Here is a 20490-nt window from a genome sequence, read left to right as displayed (position 1 = left end):
AACTCCGAGGTACCACTTTTATGTGTTTCTCTGCCCATGGTAGCTAAGTTAGGTGAAGATCCAGACCACTTTCAAGCGGTGGTCTGATAAATATTATCATTCAGAAACACCCACATCCCCCACAGATGCATGCGAATGTCAAAAGGTAAGCAGAGCTGCATTGAGGATTATTTTGGATGCGCTCACTTCACCCTACCCTAGCTTCTGGTAAGGAGGACATACTTGATTGCTAATGTGCTGGCAGGGTATTCATGTTTGGTAATGTGTTCATGCACCGCATGAAAACACTGTGGTTACTAAGGGTGTGAATTGCCTAGTACCTGGCGATTCGATTTGTATCACGATTCATAGGTCACGATTCGATTCAATACCGATTAATGCCGATACGAATCTATAAAATTATTATTGCGATTTTTTTTAACTCAAATTTAGAAAATACTAATCAATAAATTTGTACCTGCCCACTGTAAGATTTGTATGAAAATGTATTTATTTATCTGAACATTCAGGTTGCAGTCGGTTTCATGTTTGAACAGCACTGAAATCAAATATTAATGCTTAATATTCCATCAATATAACATTCTTCCATGCTTAATGTGTAAATCATAACCCTAAGTAAGATGTTTTGTTGAATATTCCCATAAAAAAATTATGTTTAAAAATCGATTTGGCCGCATATGGAATCAATTCGAGAATTGCGCGCTGTAATATCGCGATGTATTGCCAAATCAATTTTTTCTAACACCCCTAGTTGTTACTAATGCTGTCTAAACACATTTCTGATTAACCTGTATGAAGTTAAGCTGTTCCAGTGGGCTTTACCTGACATTTTTCAGCATTGGAGCAGAATCATTGCTGTGCTTGGGAGATTTCAAATGTGTTTTTGCAAAAGACAGCTGGTCTTGCATGTTTTTCTTTGTGAGAAAACCTTCAGGCAAGGTTTCAGATAAGGCTTGCCACCCTAACCCAAGCCCAGACATATGAATAGAAGATGGAAGACTGCTGTCACATGTCAACAAGTCAATACTTGCCAGAAATTCATGCAATGTTGCAAAAAAACATTTTCCCCACTGATTTGGACTTCTGGGTATTGTTACTGTTGTGCCATCTTATCTCTATTTGATATCTGTCTTCACTGCGTTATATGGTATAATAATAGCCTGGGAATGACCGTTTATACCTTTCTCTTGACAGATACCTTTGAACAATGAAATCCCTCTGATGCCGTCGAAGCTCTCTACGGTCAATGTAAGATGTGATTCCAAAAATGTCAGGTAAAGCCAATTAAAACGTCTGAACTTTATTTGGGGTTAATCAGAGGCACTTTAAATGGAGGCAGGTGTGTTCTGCCTGCCTCGCATTTATTATGTGTTTGAAAGTGATTGGTTAGTTCTGAACGCAGCAACATCACTATCTCAGTTGTTTTTTTAATTTTACTTCCTCTTTTGAAATAATTTAATTTTGCACAGATTTAGGTGTCATTCATGTTTTAAACAAGTTATCTTATTTTAGTTGTATCATTAAACCCTGGCATTTGAATAGGGGTGTGTAGACTTTTTATATCCACACTGCACTTTGCCTCATACAACACTGGCATGGAAACAGGAGTTCAGAACATACAAATGCCATTACAAATATCACTTAATTTTGCCCAAAATAAACAATTTATTCAAATGCCCATCCATAATGTGATGTTATTATTATTATTATATCATTGGGTTTTGTACTGTGTGAGAATCCTTACATTGTAATGGCAACTGTGTTTCCCCCCACCCCCTTTCGTCTGACCACAGGAGCACCCCAAGACCTACCCTAAAACCTTCTAGACAACTTTCTGTTACCCTCGTGACTCATGCGTGCATACCATAACATGGCAAATAAAGTACTATACATCACATACAGCAAAGAATATTTATACCTTTTCGTCTTCCTAGTTGGCACTCCATTCATAAATTTTTTGACAAGCAAAAAGCACAAACCGGTTCTGTGTAAAAAGGTGTAGCCTATTATTAGCCTGTTAGCATTGCTTAGTTTTCCTTTAAATGTGGAAAAGTGAAGTGAGTATGAAAAGCTTTTGGATACATAACTTAAAAAAAAGAATGGAACAGATGTGAATATTTGCATCGAGTCCTCATGGCTACTGATGTGTCCTCAAGGAGATTCCGTGTTTCCTCTGCCTTTTATCAGGATGGACTCTCTAGTCACGATGGGTCTTCTCTAGGTGGTCCGCCTCCACTCTGACCAGCTGAGGGTCCTGCAGCATGGCCTCCATCTCCGGGCTGTCTACGCTAACCAGCTCCCCCTCCTCCACATCCACGTGCACGCCCAGCCCGTTCTCCTCGCCCTCGGGCAGGCCCCCCGCCTCCGTCTCCTTGGTCATCGCGGCAGGGTCTGCTACTGCCACCTCCTCCACGCCCTCGCGAATCTTCTTGACGTGGAAGGTGAAGGGGGGCACGCGGTAGACGCTGGTCTTGGAGCGGGCGTAGACGGTGTGGTCGGGCGTGAGGGACTTCTTCACCTTCTCCTTGGAGCTCTTCATTTTGACCCGGCGTTCCATATTGGGAGTCATGCGGGTGCCCAATTTGCTCATCTTATTCTCTAGGCTGTGCTTGGTCTTCTCCAGGTTGTCGCGGGTTTTCTGCCTGGTCTTCTCCAGGTTTTCACGGGTCCTCTGCTTGGTCTTCTCCAGGTTCTCCTTGGTCTTCAGCTTGGTCTTCTCCATCTTCTCCTTGGAGAAAGCCTTCTTGATGCTGTCCACTTGCCTCTTGGTTGAGCGCTGCAGGCGCTTGGTTCGGGACTCCTCCACAATCTCCTCGATCTCCACCTCCTCGTCCGAGTTGAGGTTGGCTGGCTGGCCCTCACCTTCGCCGCCCTCCTCGGGTATCTGCTGGAGACCCTCCACCGTCCCATCCTCAGCAACTGTCTCTGCTGGCTTGGGTGTCTTTGCGGCCTTCTTTTGGTCCTGAAAAGATGGAATAGGACAAAAAAAATGATTGCAGAAAAACTTCAACTGATTAGAATAATTGGATGTGTGCTAAAATGCAAAAGCTATAACTAATATTGAAATATATTATGACTGTGATGTTTGTTTAATTATCATGCTGAAAGAGTAAAGAGCCTCTGGGTGAGGACTTGAATTGAAAGCTTCTGACTCATTCTCATGAAAGGTTCATGAAAGTGCAAAAAGCAAATGCAGAGTGCCATCCAGTGGCTGCACGTTGCATTGGGTGGCTACATAGGTATCATTACTATACCAAATTGAGGTTGATGTGGTTGAAAGCCACATCCAAACAATATCTCCAAAACTTCACGGCTTAGAGGAAGAAACTAATTTCATTCTGCAACTACTTTAGTCAGACTCAGAGAAGTGCATGCTCATTTGCTGCTGTTTTTCATCTCCCAACAATGCCTGCACACTATAAAAGCTTGAATCTTTGTTTCCAAACAACACAAATAGCATATAACTGAATATTTATGTAACAGTCCAGCCACCGTATGCATATCAACCCATTGAAGCTATGCACCATGCTTCTTTGTGAATATAATCATCATCATCTTCTTCTTCTGCTGCTGCTGCTGACCCCCCCCCCCCCCCCCAAAAAAAAAACACACGCACGCTTGCACACACAAGAAGATGCATACTCCCTTAAGTGCATACAGCAGATTGTATAAATTCTTTGAGGTCTAAAATATACAATTAAAAATGTTCAAATGTTCAACTATGGGACAGAAAATAGTATTGAATTAAATTGAAATAATAATAAAACAAAAAAATATTTAGAAAATTACACAAAATATATACAGTATATAAGTAAAATACTGCGATTGGCTGGCAACCAGTTCAGGGTGTACCCCGCCTACTGCCCGAAGCCAGCTGGGATAGGCTCCAGCACCCCTGTGACCCTTGAGAGGACAAGCGGTTAAGAAAATGGATGGATGGATAAGTAAAATAAATTAATTAATTAAGAAAGTATCTTATATACAGAAAATATGCAATATATTGCAATAGACAAAGCTTTATACTATTATATACCAAACCATAAATAGTATACCATACATTGCTTGAAAATAATAAAGACAAATTATGAAAAATTAACAGATTCAACACAATTAAGTAAATATGAAGTTAGTAATGACTAAATAATTACACATAAGATAATAAAATAAAAAATCATTAAAATGTTAACATTGATAAATAAATATAATCAAGTGAATGAATTCACCTGTTAATGAGACATCAAGCTAATGCAATGCATAGTGGATCTCTGCACAGACAAAAGCTATTTTTAATGTATTAAACATTTCAGTAAAGTCTAAAAAGAAAGAAAGAAATTGTTTGACTCGCCAAAGTCAAGACAGCAGAGAGATGAAAGAAAAGGCCCGTGTCAAACAAAGACATATGATCCGGTCATAAAAATGGACATTCCCTCCCTGTGGAGTGGAGTGGACTGGGTCGTGGTGGTGCAATTCTGTCTGTGCGGGTTTATTCTGGGCTGGCCTTTTCCTCTCCCTGGATTCCAACTGACATTCGCTGGCCACCTTCCAAGCCGGTGCTCAACCCTATACATGGACACCGCCGCCACCCTTCCCCCCTGCCCCCCTGCCTGCTGCATGGCAACAGGTAAACACGAGGCCCTGTCGCCATGACAACCAGCTCCACACCTCGCCTGGCGCAGCTGCTGCAGTTTAGAAGGGCAAACAGCTGACGCCATGACGACGCCAGGATGAAAGACTAAACATGTTAATTAAACAAAATGGATGGCCGCTGGCTCTTTGCACACGTGCGCTGAAGAGAGTGATGTCATTGTGTGGAAGTTTAAGATAAACCAATAAAATCAATTCAGTCAAGTTAATCTGCCCATTTGACAATTGATATATTTTTAATTTCATAAGTACATGTAGTTTTAAAAGTGAAGCGTGGAGAGTCTCTGTTATTGAAATGTAGTCACTGAATGAGGTTGGCCTTGCCAACAGCCTGTCAAATATATTATTATTATATTATACTATTAACCGCTTAGTAATATTATAATATCACAGTGGCCAGGACAATTGTTTCTTCCTAGACAACAGTGAACAAATATTTGTAGTTGGGCAAAAAAAGAAGGCTCGAAATAAGCTGTTTCACATCGCAGTTCACGAGGCAAAATTTGCATTTTACACCTCATCAAAACACATGAAATAGCAAAACTGAGAATCAACCAACAAGACAATCCCTAGTTAGCAACAATCTTCTGGCTTCGGCTGGCTACTCAAGCATGTTGCGGAGTTGCTCCTCTTAGGCTACTATATGCCAAATGCAGCAGCACAGCACATTGCGTGGTGAAATAAAAACAATGTAGGACAATATCTTTGCAGTTGGTGAGAATTGAGCCTTTTTGTTACAGTCACAGTGCACAGTTGTGGAGAAAGGAGAGTGATGATGTTGGCATATCTGGTGAGTGTGTGACTTGTTTACAGCTGTTGAACTGTGAACCAATAGCATTTAGCAGCCACAGTTCAAAGCTTGATTTGTATGAGGAGAAATAAAGCAAATCTCAGTAGGGATAAAAACAAACAAAAAAGAAAAACTTGCTGTGATTATTTATTTGCAAATAGTTAAGAGGGGAAAATCTTGAGAATTTTGAGAGAACAAGCTTCCCGGACATACACAAGCCAAAAGGGTGACCAAAAAGTCCAACACCATCAACACCATTTTGTTAGATTTGTTAGGATTCCTGCAATAATTGCACAATACACTTTGTAAATAGACACATAGGGCACATAACACAATCCTTGGGGGTGTGGGGTAGTGTAGAGACACCGGGTGGGGGGTGCTGGGGGTGGTGGAGTGTTGGGGTTTTGTTATGATTTGTGTCTATCATGCTTAGGTTTATTGTTTTGGCTTTGTGTCCTGTCATGCTTGTTAGGTTTTGTTTGCACCCGTACTTGTCATCCTGTTCCCTTGTGTCATCCAATCATTTCCCCCAGCCACTTGTGTCTTGTCCAGGTGTATCTTGTTGTCTCGTCAGTTGGCTTGTATTTAGTTTCCAGGTTTCGTTCAGTCTGGGTTGGATCATTGTCGCTGTCACCACTCATGTGTTTTGTTGTTGCTTTGATTTTTGGTCTTTTCCGCACTTTGTTGATTTTGTTTATTTAGAGTTTTACTCAGCACCCCTGTTAGTGTTTTTGTTAAATAAATTGTGTTCAGTATTACATGCATCCCTGCCTAGGTTCTCCCGCCTCCATGCATTTGGGCCCTCCACCCCATCGTGACAGGTTTGGGGGGCGTGGGGGCTGGTCTGTGGTGGGGGGCGGGTGTGGGTGGGTGGGTGTCGTTGCAGGGGGGGGGGGGGGGGGTTGTGGGCCAGTGGGGTGCCTGGTGGGCCTGCTGTGCCCCGTTCTGCTGCGTTGTGCTGGGCGTGTTGGGGTGGGGGGCGATCCGGGCTCCTGGGTTTGCTCTCCGGCCGGTGGCCCCCACAGCAAGGCCCGGGGGTTGTGCTTGCCGGGGTCGACGGCTCCCCTCTTAGATGGAGGTTTTTTATGCATTCCAGATCTACCACACCAGCATCTACCGAAATTCAAACACAATCTCCTTCTTCCTCTGGTCGTTGAATTGGTGGAGGCTGATGTCTTTGGATCTCACTCTGCTTCATCTAGCCTTCCTTCCTTTCCTCAGTCTTTCCTTTGGTCCTTTGAGGTCTCTCTGGTTTGTTGGAATTTATATGCTTCTGGGATTGGTGAAAGATTCTGGTTTGTAACCCTGTGTGTAGTAGGTGGCGTCTGGTCGGTGCTGGATTTGACCTTTCTCTCTTTTCTTTGATCACTCCTCGGGTCTCCTGACAACTTCACGACTCTATCGGGATTCTGAAGTATTCGGTTTAGGTGAACGGTATGGGATTTTTAATAGGTTTTCAGTTGAATTAATGAGCACACACTCACAGGCACGCACATATGCACACACCCACACATGCACACGCACACGCATGTGTGAAAAAAAAAAAAAGGATTCCTGTAATAGAAATCCTCGATGTCTGGCTGAAACTGTTGACATCTTAACACCTTAGCCTTCATAGCATAGTACAAGAGTAAAAAATAAAAATAAAAAAGTCGAAACAATAAAGGCTGTGCAAATGTGCCTCATCATGCATTTAAGTTTTATGTAAAAAGTTAATTACTGTAAGTTGTTAAAAGAATGGTATCCTCCCTCAGTCTCAGGGAAAGAGACAAAGGAAAAGGAACAACACATTCAAAGATAACATCAGAATGGTGTGACGTCATTTATTGCTTTTGTAACTGCAAATAAAAGCCAAAGAAAAAGCAGCGTGCACACACACATACAGAGTTAATTCATTGATAATGAGGCATGTACCTCAACAGCAAAGAACTAAAATCCTACTGTCACGCAAGAGTGATAGCCTTTACAGGATTTTGCAACAAACAAGTTTCAATATGATCTCATCTCAAGAATCACATTCTGTTTGCATAGAAACCTATAGAAATAGGGAAATAATGAGTCAAATGGTGCTTACCGGCAATGGAAAAATATACACTTTAAATGTTGACCATGCTTCTTACAAAATGACTAATGGTTTGACACTGAGGGAAAGTCTATAATTCTATATGAACTTTTCTGTCACTTTTGGCTTGCATTAATTTAAAACTGAAGCTATTCTGCACTTATATACCGCCTAGGTAGGTAGGCCTACAACATGAGTTGTCAGCATCTTTGCCAAGTACTGAACTCCATCTGATTACATTCAACTTTTCCCATAGTTTAATTGTGTTTGGATTCAACTTATTAATAAACAACACAAAGATGTATTTTTTGGTGGGGTCAGGGGTTGTATGTTTTACTCCTTAGTTAAAATATTAAAAATGAAATTTTCTGTTTGTGTGTAAAGTGAGGGTTGAAAAAGGCTGTAAGTAAAAGGGGGGGGGGTTACATTGCTTAAGTTTCCTATAGTGAATCATACCTGAAAGATTACCTTTATCTTTGTAATCTTGTGCGTGTTCAAATAAATCAAAGATGAGATTCTTGTGAAGAGTGTCCTTGCAAGGTTGATTTATTACAGAGATCTCTGGTCACACAATTGCATATCACCCAAGCAGTGTCATCTAAGATGTGTGTGTGCTCTTTTGCCCACACAGCCTCTTTATTCAAAACATGAGGAAACGCCTCTGTCATCCCGTGAGGTACAGAATGACTTTGCATTTTCACAGTAAACTAGATCATCCTTGAACTTTTGAAAACCGGATTTCTGACGAACAGGAACTAGACTTCTTAGATAAACATACAAAACATATTAACTTTCTCATGTCTGGAAAAACAGTAGAAAAGATAGCAAGAATGTCAAAAGCATTACTCATCAGGTTATATTAGGTTAACATAATTACACCTACATCAACACATCTATAATGAAATCTAAAACAGGTCAAATGTAAAATAAAACAGTAAAAATGTTAACAATGTCAACATACAAAATGGAAAAGTTAGCCAAATGTGTGTATTTGTGTGTTGCACTAACTCAACAGCTATAAGTGAGTGGTTTTATCGGAGTGGATTTTATGTAAAGGTAGCAAAATGTCAGATAATGACATAAATAGAAAAGTAATAAGTCAAGGCAATAACATCATGTCTTCAGCATGTTCTCACAAACAAACTCGAGGTAGAGACTGACCACAACAACAGAGGTAACATTCCTCTGGCTAAAGCAGCAAGTATCTATCATTTACTAACCAGTCTACAGTGGCTATGCTTCTAATATATGTTATATCTACAGTATCCACATACATACTGAGCCTATATTGTAAAAATTTCATTTAGGTGCATCCCTGCTATCAATAGTGCCATACACCCACATACGCAAAGTCCCTTACCATCTACCAAACCTATACTGATCTAATACCTACCGTACCTACCAACCTACCTACCTACTTATGGGCATGTGATTGTGTCATTTCACTCACCATGGAGTTAGTTACATTACAGTGTGTTCATCAACCTGCATCAGTCCTGAATATTTCCGCTTTAATTTCATATCTACACAGTGGTATAAAATAATAATTAGGTCATATTTAATATTAAAATTAATAATAAAAATATCCCAACATTTTTAGCGGCCACATATGCGTCACTTCAGCATGTCACCGCTCGCTACTGCTTTCTAGCTAGTTAGCGATCTACTTACCAACCAACCACGTTTTGTCATCATGTTCCAAATAGTAAACATGATCATCAACATACACTACATGTATCATCATGGCAACAACCACATGATTTTTATTGTGTGCGCGCGTGTGTGTGATTATTAAAATTGAAGAAAAAAATAGTGCACTGCTTAGTGATGCAATTAAAAACACATATATAAAAGTTGGTACTATAGAGTCACATATCTACTCACTGGTTACTACATATAGCCCAATGTACATAAATGTGATCTAATGAGATGCCTTACAAAAGTGTTTCCAAAAGATCCATTTTGATTGACCCTGTCAGAGAGGTATAAGTGAAGTTTATTTTGTGTTTGTACAATTTTGTGCTCATGTAGCTAATTATAGAGGGTAAATTATTAGAAAGCCTTACATGCTTCTATCTTGTGACCATACAGTGTCATTACATTGACAGCTTCCCCCAATATAGATAAAGTAGTATATAGTATGCTGCGACCCATGACCCATATACAAGTATAACGTGATTCTGACTGTATTTCCTGCCTATATTTGGCAAGTATACAATTAATATTGGTAAAAATGTTTACTGCTGTCTGAATGTACATGAGCATTCCTGACCAGGCTCCACCATCACACACAGTCCTCGCACAGAAGCCATTCCTTTTCAGGCAGTGCGACGCGAGGCCTCCGTGGTGGGACCAGCTGTCGGATCCCGTCTGCCCCTCGCAGCTGTGCACTCTATTACCACAATGAGTGATACAGGCCTGCAGGCAGTAGGCCGCGTGAGAGCGTTGAAGGTCTGTGTGATCTGCCTGGACTGCCTGCCACAAGGCTAAAATAAGCCCCCTGTGTGTGCCTGGGTGTGTAAATGTGGAGCCCACTCACATCTCCTCACGTTTTAGACACACCAGACACTTTTGAACGAATGCAAGTTTCAGTTTTGTTTTTGTGACAACTCTGCTGTGAGTAATGGAAATCCCACAAGCACCAAACAGAGGCCTCACTATTCCACGTAACTACCGCAGTGAAGTTATACGACATCCTCACCTTCCACAACAGGGGGAGTTCCATGTGTTGGGAAGGGAAGCCCTTTTACATTTTGTGAGGTGGAAAATTGTAACCTTTTCCCTTCACAAACTAGCGAGAACTGGCAGCTTCAGTCAGTGTTTGGAACTTATGATGAGGCAACGGGCTCCTTCGCACTTGGGCGATGTCATTCATATTGACATAGACACACATCTGACGTAGTATGAAGCATTTGCTCTACCTCAAGAGTTTCCACAGGTGGGTAACTGGGAACAAACCCCCATTCTGTACAACATTATATAAGATTAAACTTAAAGGGACCATGTGTAAAATTGTTTTATTTTTCAATATTCATTCACTGTAAAAATCCACTATTAAGGGGGGCGCTCGTGAGCAGCAAAATGTCAATTTTGATCTCTGCATGAAACAGTTTTTTAATTTTTTTTATTCCAGCCTCTGAAAGGACTCTAACCTGCCAATAGTTGAGTTATGTATTATTCTAGATATTATACCTGCACACTCGCCCCCCCTCTGTTTTCTTAAATTTTATTTTGTATATTTGCTTTTCGTACAAGCAACTTTTTCGCTCATGTCCGACATGAAACGAACGGCAGCGAAGCCTGGGGACTCTCCTGAGGTGGGCTTTTCCAAGGACTACCCCGATCTGTCCGTTGCTACGATAATGCAGGCCATTAAAGCCTCAGAAAAATCTGTCTTGACCCAGATGGGAAACGCGGTGGCTGCGCTCTCAACAGACCTACACACTAAGATAGAAAGCTTTTCCAAAGAGCAGCATGGAGAAATAGCTCAAGTTAGTGCTGAGCTACACGAAACCTTGGACAGTGCTAACCATGAGCTATAGCTACATGCTACATCGATATCCGGGTTGGAAGACGAGGCTAATGTATACTCTGATCGGGTTGTTCACCTTGAGACACAGCTTGCATCATTGTCCTCTCTCAAGTCAAACATCTGACGGACGGAGTTAAGACAACGCAGGGATAACTGCCAGATTCTTGGAGTGGCAAAACTGTTGCAGGACGGGTTGTGTTGGGATTATACGCCGAAACTCGACCGAACCCACAGGAGTTTGCAGCCGAAACCCAAACAAGGGGATCCCCCGCGGCCGATTGTTGTTAAATTCCATTACTTCCAGGAAAAAATTGATGCGGCAAACCAACACCCCATCCAACAAACGGACCTTCATCTTCTCAGATTACACGGCTGCTGTCAGGAAGCGACAAGCTACTTTCAAAGAAGTTAGGGTGTTGCTGAGCCGCTGTCCTAACCAAGTTTAGTACTATTTCCCGAAAGGTGAGCAAAGATCATTTCTTAACTGAAGCGAAGGAGTACGTTCAAAGACACTTGCAACCGAGGGACTCAGGCAGCTGAGAAGTTGCTCATCTCACGATAACATGTCGGTTCGTGCTGCAGTGCTACATATGTGACTTTCGGTGGGTTTTTCCTTCCTTTTTTTCTTTTTTCGCTGATAATCGAGGAAGTGGGCTTTAACGGTCAGTGTGTTATTGTTTCCTCAGATGGATCTACAGAATGTGTGCTAATTGGTTCACTGATAGTTAATATGTGCACAACCTGCCTTTTATCTTACTTCTATTGGACTTTTTTTTTTTTTAAACCTGTGGTTTAAAAAAAACACTATTAATTGTAATAATATGAAAAAAATGTGTTCTATCCCATCAATATATATATTTAATATAAATTCTACACACTGTCACTTTAAGAAAAAAAGGAGTTTACAGCATAATGTGATCAACTGATCAATTGTACACATTTAGTCAGTTCTTTAAAAACAATAAAGCCCCTAGTGTGACCCAAGACTTCTGCACAGTACTCTACACTTTCATAGATGCCGCCTTTTTGCCCGAATTTCATCATTGCGATTCACACAGTATTTACTAAAAAGGCGGGGAAACCCTAACCCAACCCTGGTCCTCGGGGGCCCCATATCCAGCCTGTTTTCCATGTCTCCCTGTTGCCAATGCAGCTGATTCCAATGACAGCTCATCAGCAAGCTCTGGAGTAAGTCTGATAACAATCCTCACCTGCGTTGGAATCGGGAGACATGGAAAACAGGCTGGACCAGGGTTGAGAAACACTGAGCTAGGTTGTACAGACAATGGATGGAAAATATTCACATAGTTGTTCCTGTATATGAGAATCTAAATAATCAACAACTAGCAAACCAAGTTGTGTAAGTGAGAAATGACTGGCTATGTGAGCTGACATGCAACAATGAAATGTGAAGCCTGCCAGACAGCTTTCCACTCGCACGGAAGCAAGGTGCACTGAATTTCGGGATGATGGGCCCGAAGACAGAGGGAATGAAGACAGCGACAAAGTGTGGGAGCGGCGTAGCAAAGAAGACGTTGAAAAGGTTCTGGGTTAAAGGTCCGTGCCGCACGGGAGAAAATCTCAGACGAAGGAAGGGGAAGGGGAGATGCCAGTGAGATGAATCATGGCGCTAAATTGGTGCTGGGTTTGTGTATAAGCTCCGCTGTTGTCTGGCCTGAAGGGGGGTTTGCTAAGTGCAGCATAAAGAAACAATTGTGACAAGTGGAACTGACTGGTGTGCTCAAATGTAGAGCTGAGCGATACCCGAGAGGATGATGAGTTTGGCTAAAAGACAAGCAGACGGTAAGTGAGACACATTGCGTCTCGAGGGTGGCCCGTATGGCGGTATTAGCCCCAACACACCCAGATTCCAGTCGCACGCTCCCAACAGACACAAGACATCATTGACTGGATTTAGCCACACAATTCAGATTGATGCTGCACAAAGTCACAAAGCTATAAATAAAGCACAGATGTCCTCTTAAAACAAACTTCAAGCTAATTTTTGGTATTGTTACACAATCGCACATATATAAATGACTTCTGAGTCTGCCTGAATTGGATAAGGGAGAGTTTTTGAGTGTCCAACCCCATTTCCTGTTTGCCTACCCGCCTTTCGTGGTCCACAAGTCCTATGCGATGTGCTTTATGGTGGAGAACCTAAAGCCAAGCATGTCAAATCCATAGAGGATGAAGAATATTTTAGAAAAGCAGGAGACTGATGATGAATGTGGTGGACTTGATTGTTCTAAACACTATTTTCTTTGTAGAGGAAACCCAAAAATGGTGAAAATGAGGGTGCCTGGGAGGCCAGTTTTGGCAGTCATTGGTTCCCAAACTACCACAGTGAAGGTGTGAAGCCAGAATGTTGGAACAGAGTTAAGCGTGGGTGGGGTCTTTTCAATATAATCAAGATTGTCACAATGCAGGTACAATCTTGAACATTCAGACCGGTTAATTAAAAATGACCTACTGACAATATGATTATTATTTATCTCAGCCAAATGCGGACACACAAAGCCATGAGGTATTTTATTGGCTGGATTAATTGTTCCAGCGCCAATTTCCATTACCAAGTAAGAAACCGACAAAAGTTGTTGGAATGGAAACCTCAACAAACTCTTAGAAGAATTTATTGACACTTTTGTGTGACAGTGATTAACTGGCTACAAGAATGGCCTTGTGTGATCTTGTATTTCATGACTGTTAGGCCTTGGCGGAGGTATCATCTTGGCTAAATACTATTTTATTTACACCGAGTAAACATACTAGACTGAGGATCACAGGTAAATTTTACTCTGAACAGAGTGTATTTGGTCCCACTCTAAACAGAGTAAAATATTCACTTGGAAGAGAGTAAAATGTCCAGAGTAAATTTTAGTCAAAGTATTTTTAGTGTGAATCTGCCTATCCCATGAATTAAATATTTTTCACTCAGAAATTCTAAGTAAATTGTGCTTAGACTAAATTTTACTAGTTTATTTAAAAACAAAACAAAAAATGTTACACAAGGGTTGAGAAACAAACTCACGACCTTTAGCTTGGGAGACCGCCACTGTACCACCTGAGCTATGCCACTCCTACTGTTTGCTTATATCCAAAAGGAGTTAACAAAGATTCCATCTTAAATATACTGACAATATACTAACACGTAGTAGGAGCTGCATGGCTCAGGGAGTAGATTGGCTGTCTCCCAACCTGAAGTTTGGGTTTGTTCCTCAACAGACTTGACAACTTGAGTGACTTTTTTTTAACTCTCTTCCAAGTGTAAATGTTTACTCTGTTTGGAGTGGGGCCAAATAAACTCTGTGTAGAGTAAAGTTAACTCTACACAGAATTTACTGTAAAAAAAATTACTTAAAATAAAATCACAGGGAAAAAACATCTGAATTGATACATCTGATTCTATTTACTCTCATTCATGATTTTTACATCTACGATATTCTCAATACTTTGTTGCAGCTCTACATGCTTGGAACAAGAGGAGCAACCTTGACTAGTCGAAAGAGACGTAAGATGTTTCGAGGTTACATACGATGCGCAATTTAGAGCAATATATGTCACCACATGGAACAAGACATTACCGGTAACACCGTTTTTTTGAATGTTTTGTATCTATGGCCGAGAAGTGTTGATCCAAATATTTACACAAATTGTGTTGCATTAGCATAGGCTGATGGATAGATACTTATGTACAAATTCAAGCAACATGGTCGCTGTAGTAAGGGAAGTTCAAAACAGAGGATCCCTTTGCATGTGTTTTACCTCATGGCACCCCGCTGTTGCTATCTAACGTATCTATTCTCAGTGCATGGATACGGAGTTGAAGTTAGATTAAAATTCGACACCCATAGTTAACGCTGCATTAGCAAGCCAGGCTGCAAGGTCCTTTAGGGAAAACAAAGCTAATGCCGGTAAGCGACGACCACACACAATGGTGAGAGGACTTTAAACAAGAATGCATATATGTTCCAGTGACATTCATGCTGCCGTAACCTCCGCGTGCCTCGCCCTTATCTCATCCTTAACCTGATTCGGAGTCTAAACTTGTCTCAGTGTAACACATTAACACACACAAAGAGGAAAGTGGTAAAACTTGTCTCCAATGGAGGCTAATGTAGAGTTGCCACTGCGCCAATATCTTGCCAGGCCATCAAATTAAAAACAACGCACCTCATCCCTGCTGGCAAAAAATAGAACAGAGTGGGAGGGCGAAAAAATAGCGGCAGGCGGCAGCGGGATAGCTGCTAGCTTGCAACAGCTGCTCAGAAAATGGGATCGGGTGGAAACAATGATAACAGCATTAGTGTTGATTAATAAAAATGCTTGCTCGCTGCTCCAAATAACTGCAAGACAAACATGAATAAAGTGTCTCACAGGAATTTTGTACTATTTTGAACGTAAAGCTCTGTGTAATTATTAATAAAACTATTTTTTTGATGAACGTCTTGAATTGTATGGAAAAAATTATACTTTCATGCCGTTGTGACGTTTCTCCACAATGTGTAGTGACTTGTGAAAGCAGTCACCATTTTTCTGGAGCGCTTAACCAAGAGGATTAACACGTGGGTTGACTTATGAACCCCTTTTTAACATAATAACTGATCTTTAAAATGTGAGCGACACCACACATGCATGACAGGACACATTTCATATGCTTGTGGTTACTGCTCTTTCAGTGTATTATGTTTCAGGTCACCTCCTCCATTATTCCGTTTCATGTCACAATCATGGAGTTTGTTGCTCAACCGAAATCAACGTTGTCTAGGGGGTTGAACGATGAGGCTTGTTTGAAGTCGATCCTAATGTGATGAAAGTCGGGTCAAAGTCGATTGGTTGATGACATCACTGATATTTTTTCAGAATGATACGGCTATCCTCGGCCATTTTTGCACTACTGAGTGGTTTCACGTAAAGACATATTTCGACGGACGGGCATCGAAGCCAATGAAAATAAATAAATTAAACTGCAACTCACAACTGATTGCATCGAAGCCAATGAAAATAAATAAATGAAACTGCAACTCACAACTGATTACACTGAATTGTAATGAGTGGGTGTGGGCGCATTTTTTTTTCTGCAAGAAGCCGCCCAATCTCAGCTTGTGTTCCATATTATGGCCCTATCTAGTGTTGACCACCACACACACATAAATTTGCCATAGTGAGTATTGAATATGTTTGACATGTACGACTGTCGGCCTGACCGTTTTCTGAGCAGATCGAAGAAAAAAAATAACCCTTAACACCCCGCACAACACAGGATAATCAGTAAGGTCAATCATTTAAAAACATCCTACAATCGGGTCCTTTTTGACTTTGATTGGAAAGAAGTGAAATGCTCAAGTTGACCTTCAGTGAATCTAAAGTGGCTTGCAAGTAGTAAAGTTAAAAATGTACGGCTTCCTATTGCTGCTAAATTCTTGCGAAAACACGCTGACTATGTAGACGATCGTCAAGCATGATAGCCACCTGCTTGATGTAATTTATTCAGTCCTAATGCCCGCGGTTGAATTTCTGACAGATACCGATAGTGAAGCCAACCCCGTCCCTGCAGCAAAATTCCTAGGCGGGGGGAAAACCGTTCGGCATCCTGAAACGGATCACGCATGCGTGAGTCATCTCATCAAGTGCATTAAGCAAATCAGTGCTGCTAAATACTAAACCTCAGCCGGACCGGATGTGAGAACATGTTCTGCTAAAAACGGCGCATGAAGGAGCGAGTGTCAAGTTCACAACGATAGCTTTATCACTTCATCACGCGCCAACCTCTCGCATGTTAACTCATATTGTGGCCTTTATTTTATGACTTTTGTTTCCAAAATAATGTAGCTGCCGACTGGTACAAATAACCCAGAGTGCTCCAGGTGACCTTTGGAATACTAGTAACTACATCTTCATCTTGTGCCATGACGGCCTGCCAACTATGCTCAGGGGTGGGGCTCTAGTTCTATCTCGAGCCTGCCTCTTCACCCTCTCCCCAAGGCCAGCATTTGGGAGGCTAATCATTTTATTTACACCTATGTATTAATAGCGTCTAGCTGGCTAATCATGATGGAAGTCCTGTGGAATGGGAGTGGCCGAATGCAGCTTTCACACGACACTAAACAACATTGAATTCAGATCATGTTGTGTAAGGGGCACATTATGCGGAGAATATCCAGCAAATTAAGTTACATTCTTTTATATTTAATACAGAGTAGTTAGTCTTTTAAGTGCAAATTTCTCCTGTGACGAAATGTTTCTCAAAGTACTCACGGGTTCCCTACTCCCATCTTTGCACCTGCTCACCTGATAGATGAGGACTTTGAAGTTGCGCCTCTTGAGCAGCTCGCTCTCGTTGCTCTCCAGTTTCTTAATCTGGCCTGCCTGCTTCTCCAGGTTGTTGCGCACCGTCTTGACGTTGACGCTGACTTTGCGGACCTTGTCCAGCATCTTGGTGACGGTGGTGGATGTGCCCAGGTGGCTCTTGGACAGCTTGGAAAGCTCCCCCTGGATGGTGGACACCGACTTCTCCATGGCCTCCTGACGCACTTCCAGCCCCGTCTGGGTCTGCTGGATCTGGTCCACCACGCCGATGATCTTGTCGAGCAGGGCCAGGACCATGACGCCGTTCATCTGGGCTTCGCTCTTCACATCCTCGACGAGGTTGCCGCCGTCCATCGCCGGCTCCGCGGCGGCGCCTACCAGGGCAACGTCATCATCATCGCAGGGCACCTCTGCCAGAGCTGCGTGCTCTTTGTGGACCCCTGTATCCGCCATGGCTGTCAGCTTCAAAGACAAATGGCTTGCACTCCCACTGCGGATAAAAATACACCCTTTGGAAAAGAACCACCAGGATCCCCTTTACTCCCTCTAAACTTTGCTTCGCTTTCTACTCACTAAACCCTCTGTGCCTGTGCCTCTGGGATGCCAGCCAGTCAAGGGGAGTTGGGCCTCTCACTGCTCAGGCATGTGTGGCTCCACTCAAATGCTGCCGTTCCATGTGAAACCACCCAGTCAGAATTTTCCTGACCCACCTACCCAGGCCACTGCTGGTGAGACTCCGCCTTCTCAGTCCCTTTGGGCGCATGGGCGGCTTGGTCCCAAACTGTGGTGACATGATACAGTACGGGAAGTCAAGAGGCAATATGCAGCCTCACAAACAACTTGTGCACATATTGACAGTAGTGTTAAAGGGACAGCAACGTGGGGAAAAAATCTACTTTTTGGAGCTTTTAGCCATGTAAAAATGCTAATTCCTCACCAAAAACATCACCAAATTGTTGTTTTCCTCCATTCGCCCCTTTATGAGAAATTCTAGGTCATTCTGCTCTCCAAGGACGAGCCCCTCCCAACCTGAAAAAACAAGCTGTTGGAACTTTTTGACGTCATTAGGTGCGGCCCCACCCCCGCACCGCCTCTGCGGACTAAACACACACCCACTTTCTCTGAGACCTCCATGGGATAGTGACAAAAGTAGCCTTTATAAGTAAACATTCGATATTGAATCGATTTTTAAACATAATTTTTTTAATGGGAATATTCAACAAAACGTCTTACTTAGGGTTAGGATTCACACATTAAGCATGGAAGAATGTTATATTAATGGAACATTAAGCCTTAATATTTTATTTCAGTGCTGTTCAAAGCAGACTGCAACCTGTTAAATGTAGTGGCTCAGTTATATGTGGTAGCTCAGTTTGAATTTTCATATTAATAAATACATTTTCATACAAATCTTACAGTGTACATGTACAAGTTTACTGATTAGTATTTTCTAAATTTGAGTTTAAAAAAAGCGCAACAATCAGTTTATAGATTCGTATCGGGATTAATCAAATCGAATCGTGACCTATGAATCGTGATACGAATCGAATCGCCAGGTACTCGGCAATTCACACCCCTAGTTGTGGAACAGGATGAGTATGCATTTATTGTTAATGACGATAATGTAAATGAGAAAAATTTATATTCTCTGTTGGGGGTGTAGAGTTGAAAATGCTAATCGATTCAGGTGCTACAAGCAATGTGATAGGAGAAAACATATGGTAAAAGCTAAAAGCTGAAAAGATAAAATGTCACTCATATGTGCCCAAAGAGCAGAGGAATTTGTATTCATATTCCTCAACACAGTCATTATCTGTTAAAGGTGCATTCAAATGTGAAATCAAAATTGGTGATTGAAGAGGCTGAATTTATTGTAATAAGAGGCCATGGTGAACCACTCCTTGGGAAAACGACTGCTGTGAAGTACTGAAAATTGGTGAAAATGTGGCAGCAGTCACAGATTTAAAACACAGTCTTAAAGAGAAATACCCAAAAGTGATTGAAGGAGTAGGAAAATGAAATACCAAACAAATCAGCCTTGTATATTGATCCAAATGTGTAGCATAGCCACTGAGACGCATACCATACAATTTAACAGATGCAGTGGAAAAAAAGATTGATGAAGAACAAAGATATCAGAATGTGCTTAGACATGAGAAAAGCAGATGAGACAATAATCAGGGAAAGATACCCTATTCCCACCGTGGATGAAATCCTACAAGGACTAAATGGATCTGCAGTCTTTAGCAAACTAGATCTTAAATGGGGCTACCATCAGTTGGAACAAACCCCGGAATCGAGAGATCACCACGTTTGCAGTGCACAACGGAGTGTATCGATACAAAAGACTGATATTTGGAGTCTCATCAGCCAGCGAGCAATATCAGCACAAGATCACCAATGCACTGGCAGGCATTGAAGGAGTCGAGAACATTTCCGATGATGTAATCGTACATGCACCGGACCAGGAAACACATGATAAGCGCCTGCATGCTGTCATGAAGAGACTTTCTGAATGTGGACTAACAGTAAATTCAGAAAAGTGTCAATTCAACATGGACAGACTTGTATTCATGGGAATACTGCTGACGCAAAAAGGCTTTGGACCAACCAACGAAAGAGTGAGAGCTGTGGTGGAAGCCCGAGAGCCGAGGAACGCTACTGAGGTGAGAGGTTTTCTTGGATTGGTAGACTTCAGTAGACGGTTCATACCACAGTTTGCTATGCTCTCTGAACCCCTAAGGCGTCTAACCCGAAAAGAAACTTAACTTTTGGGCCAGAACAGAAACTAGCATTTGAAGAATTAAAGACTGAGCTAGCAAGAGCAGGTACCTTGGCTTACTTTGACAAAGAAGCTTCAACCAAAGTAATAGCAGATGCAAGTCCAGTAGGTTAAAGGTGCGGTACTAGTGCAAGTACAGAAAGGAGAAAAGGTACCAGTATGCTACGTAAACCAGAGTTTAACAGATTGTGAGCGAAGATATTCACAAACAGAAAGAGAAGCCCTGGCACTGGTATGGGCGTGTGAAAGACTACATCCATACTTGTATGGAAGAAGGTTTGACCACAGACCACAAGCCGTTGGAGGTCATATATAGCCAAAGATCTAAAACCTGTGCTTGAATAGAAAGACGGATTCTCAGATTGCAACCG

The 20490-nt window shown here is 41.8% G+C and overlaps 1 protein-coding gene across 1 annotated transcript; it reads right to left on the bottom strand.

Annotated features, from left to right (window-relative positions):
* Window positions 1–1830: 1830 nt before the first annotated feature.
* On the bottom strand, window positions 1831–17998 carry cavin1a (caveolae associated protein 1a). The gene is made up of 2 exons (XM_077558606.1): window positions 17320–17998; window positions 1831–2962 (listed from the first exon to the last, which is right to left on the bottom strand). The coding sequence occupies exons 1-2, from the start codon at window positions 17788–17790 to the stop codon at window positions 2198–2200; spliced, it is 1236 nt and encodes a 411-aa protein (XP_077414732.1). The 5' UTR covers window positions 17791–17998; the 3' UTR covers window positions 1831–2197.
* Between the last annotated feature and the right edge of the window lie 2492 nt (window positions 17999–20490).

Source organism: Vanacampus margaritifer, chromosome 2 (genome assembly GCF_051991255.1).
Source record: "Vanacampus margaritifer isolate UIUO_Vmar chromosome 2, RoL_Vmar_1.0, whole genome shotgun sequence".
Classification (NCBI taxonomy): Eukaryota; Metazoa; Chordata; class Actinopteri; order Syngnathiformes; family Syngnathidae; genus Vanacampus; species Vanacampus margaritifer.
Note: the sequence above shows the minus strand (reverse complement) of the source record. Positions and strands in the feature narration are given on the sequence as shown.

Coding starts and splice junctions, on each gene's coding strand:
- cavin1a (XM_077558606.1), bottom strand. CDS start 17,790: ATGGCGGATACAGGGGTCCACAAAGAGCACGCAGCTCTGGCAGAGGTG. Junction 2,963..17,319: donor TCAAAGTCCTCATCTATCAG/GTGAGCAGGTGC, acceptor CCATCTTTTCAG/GACCAAAAGAAGGCCGCAAA.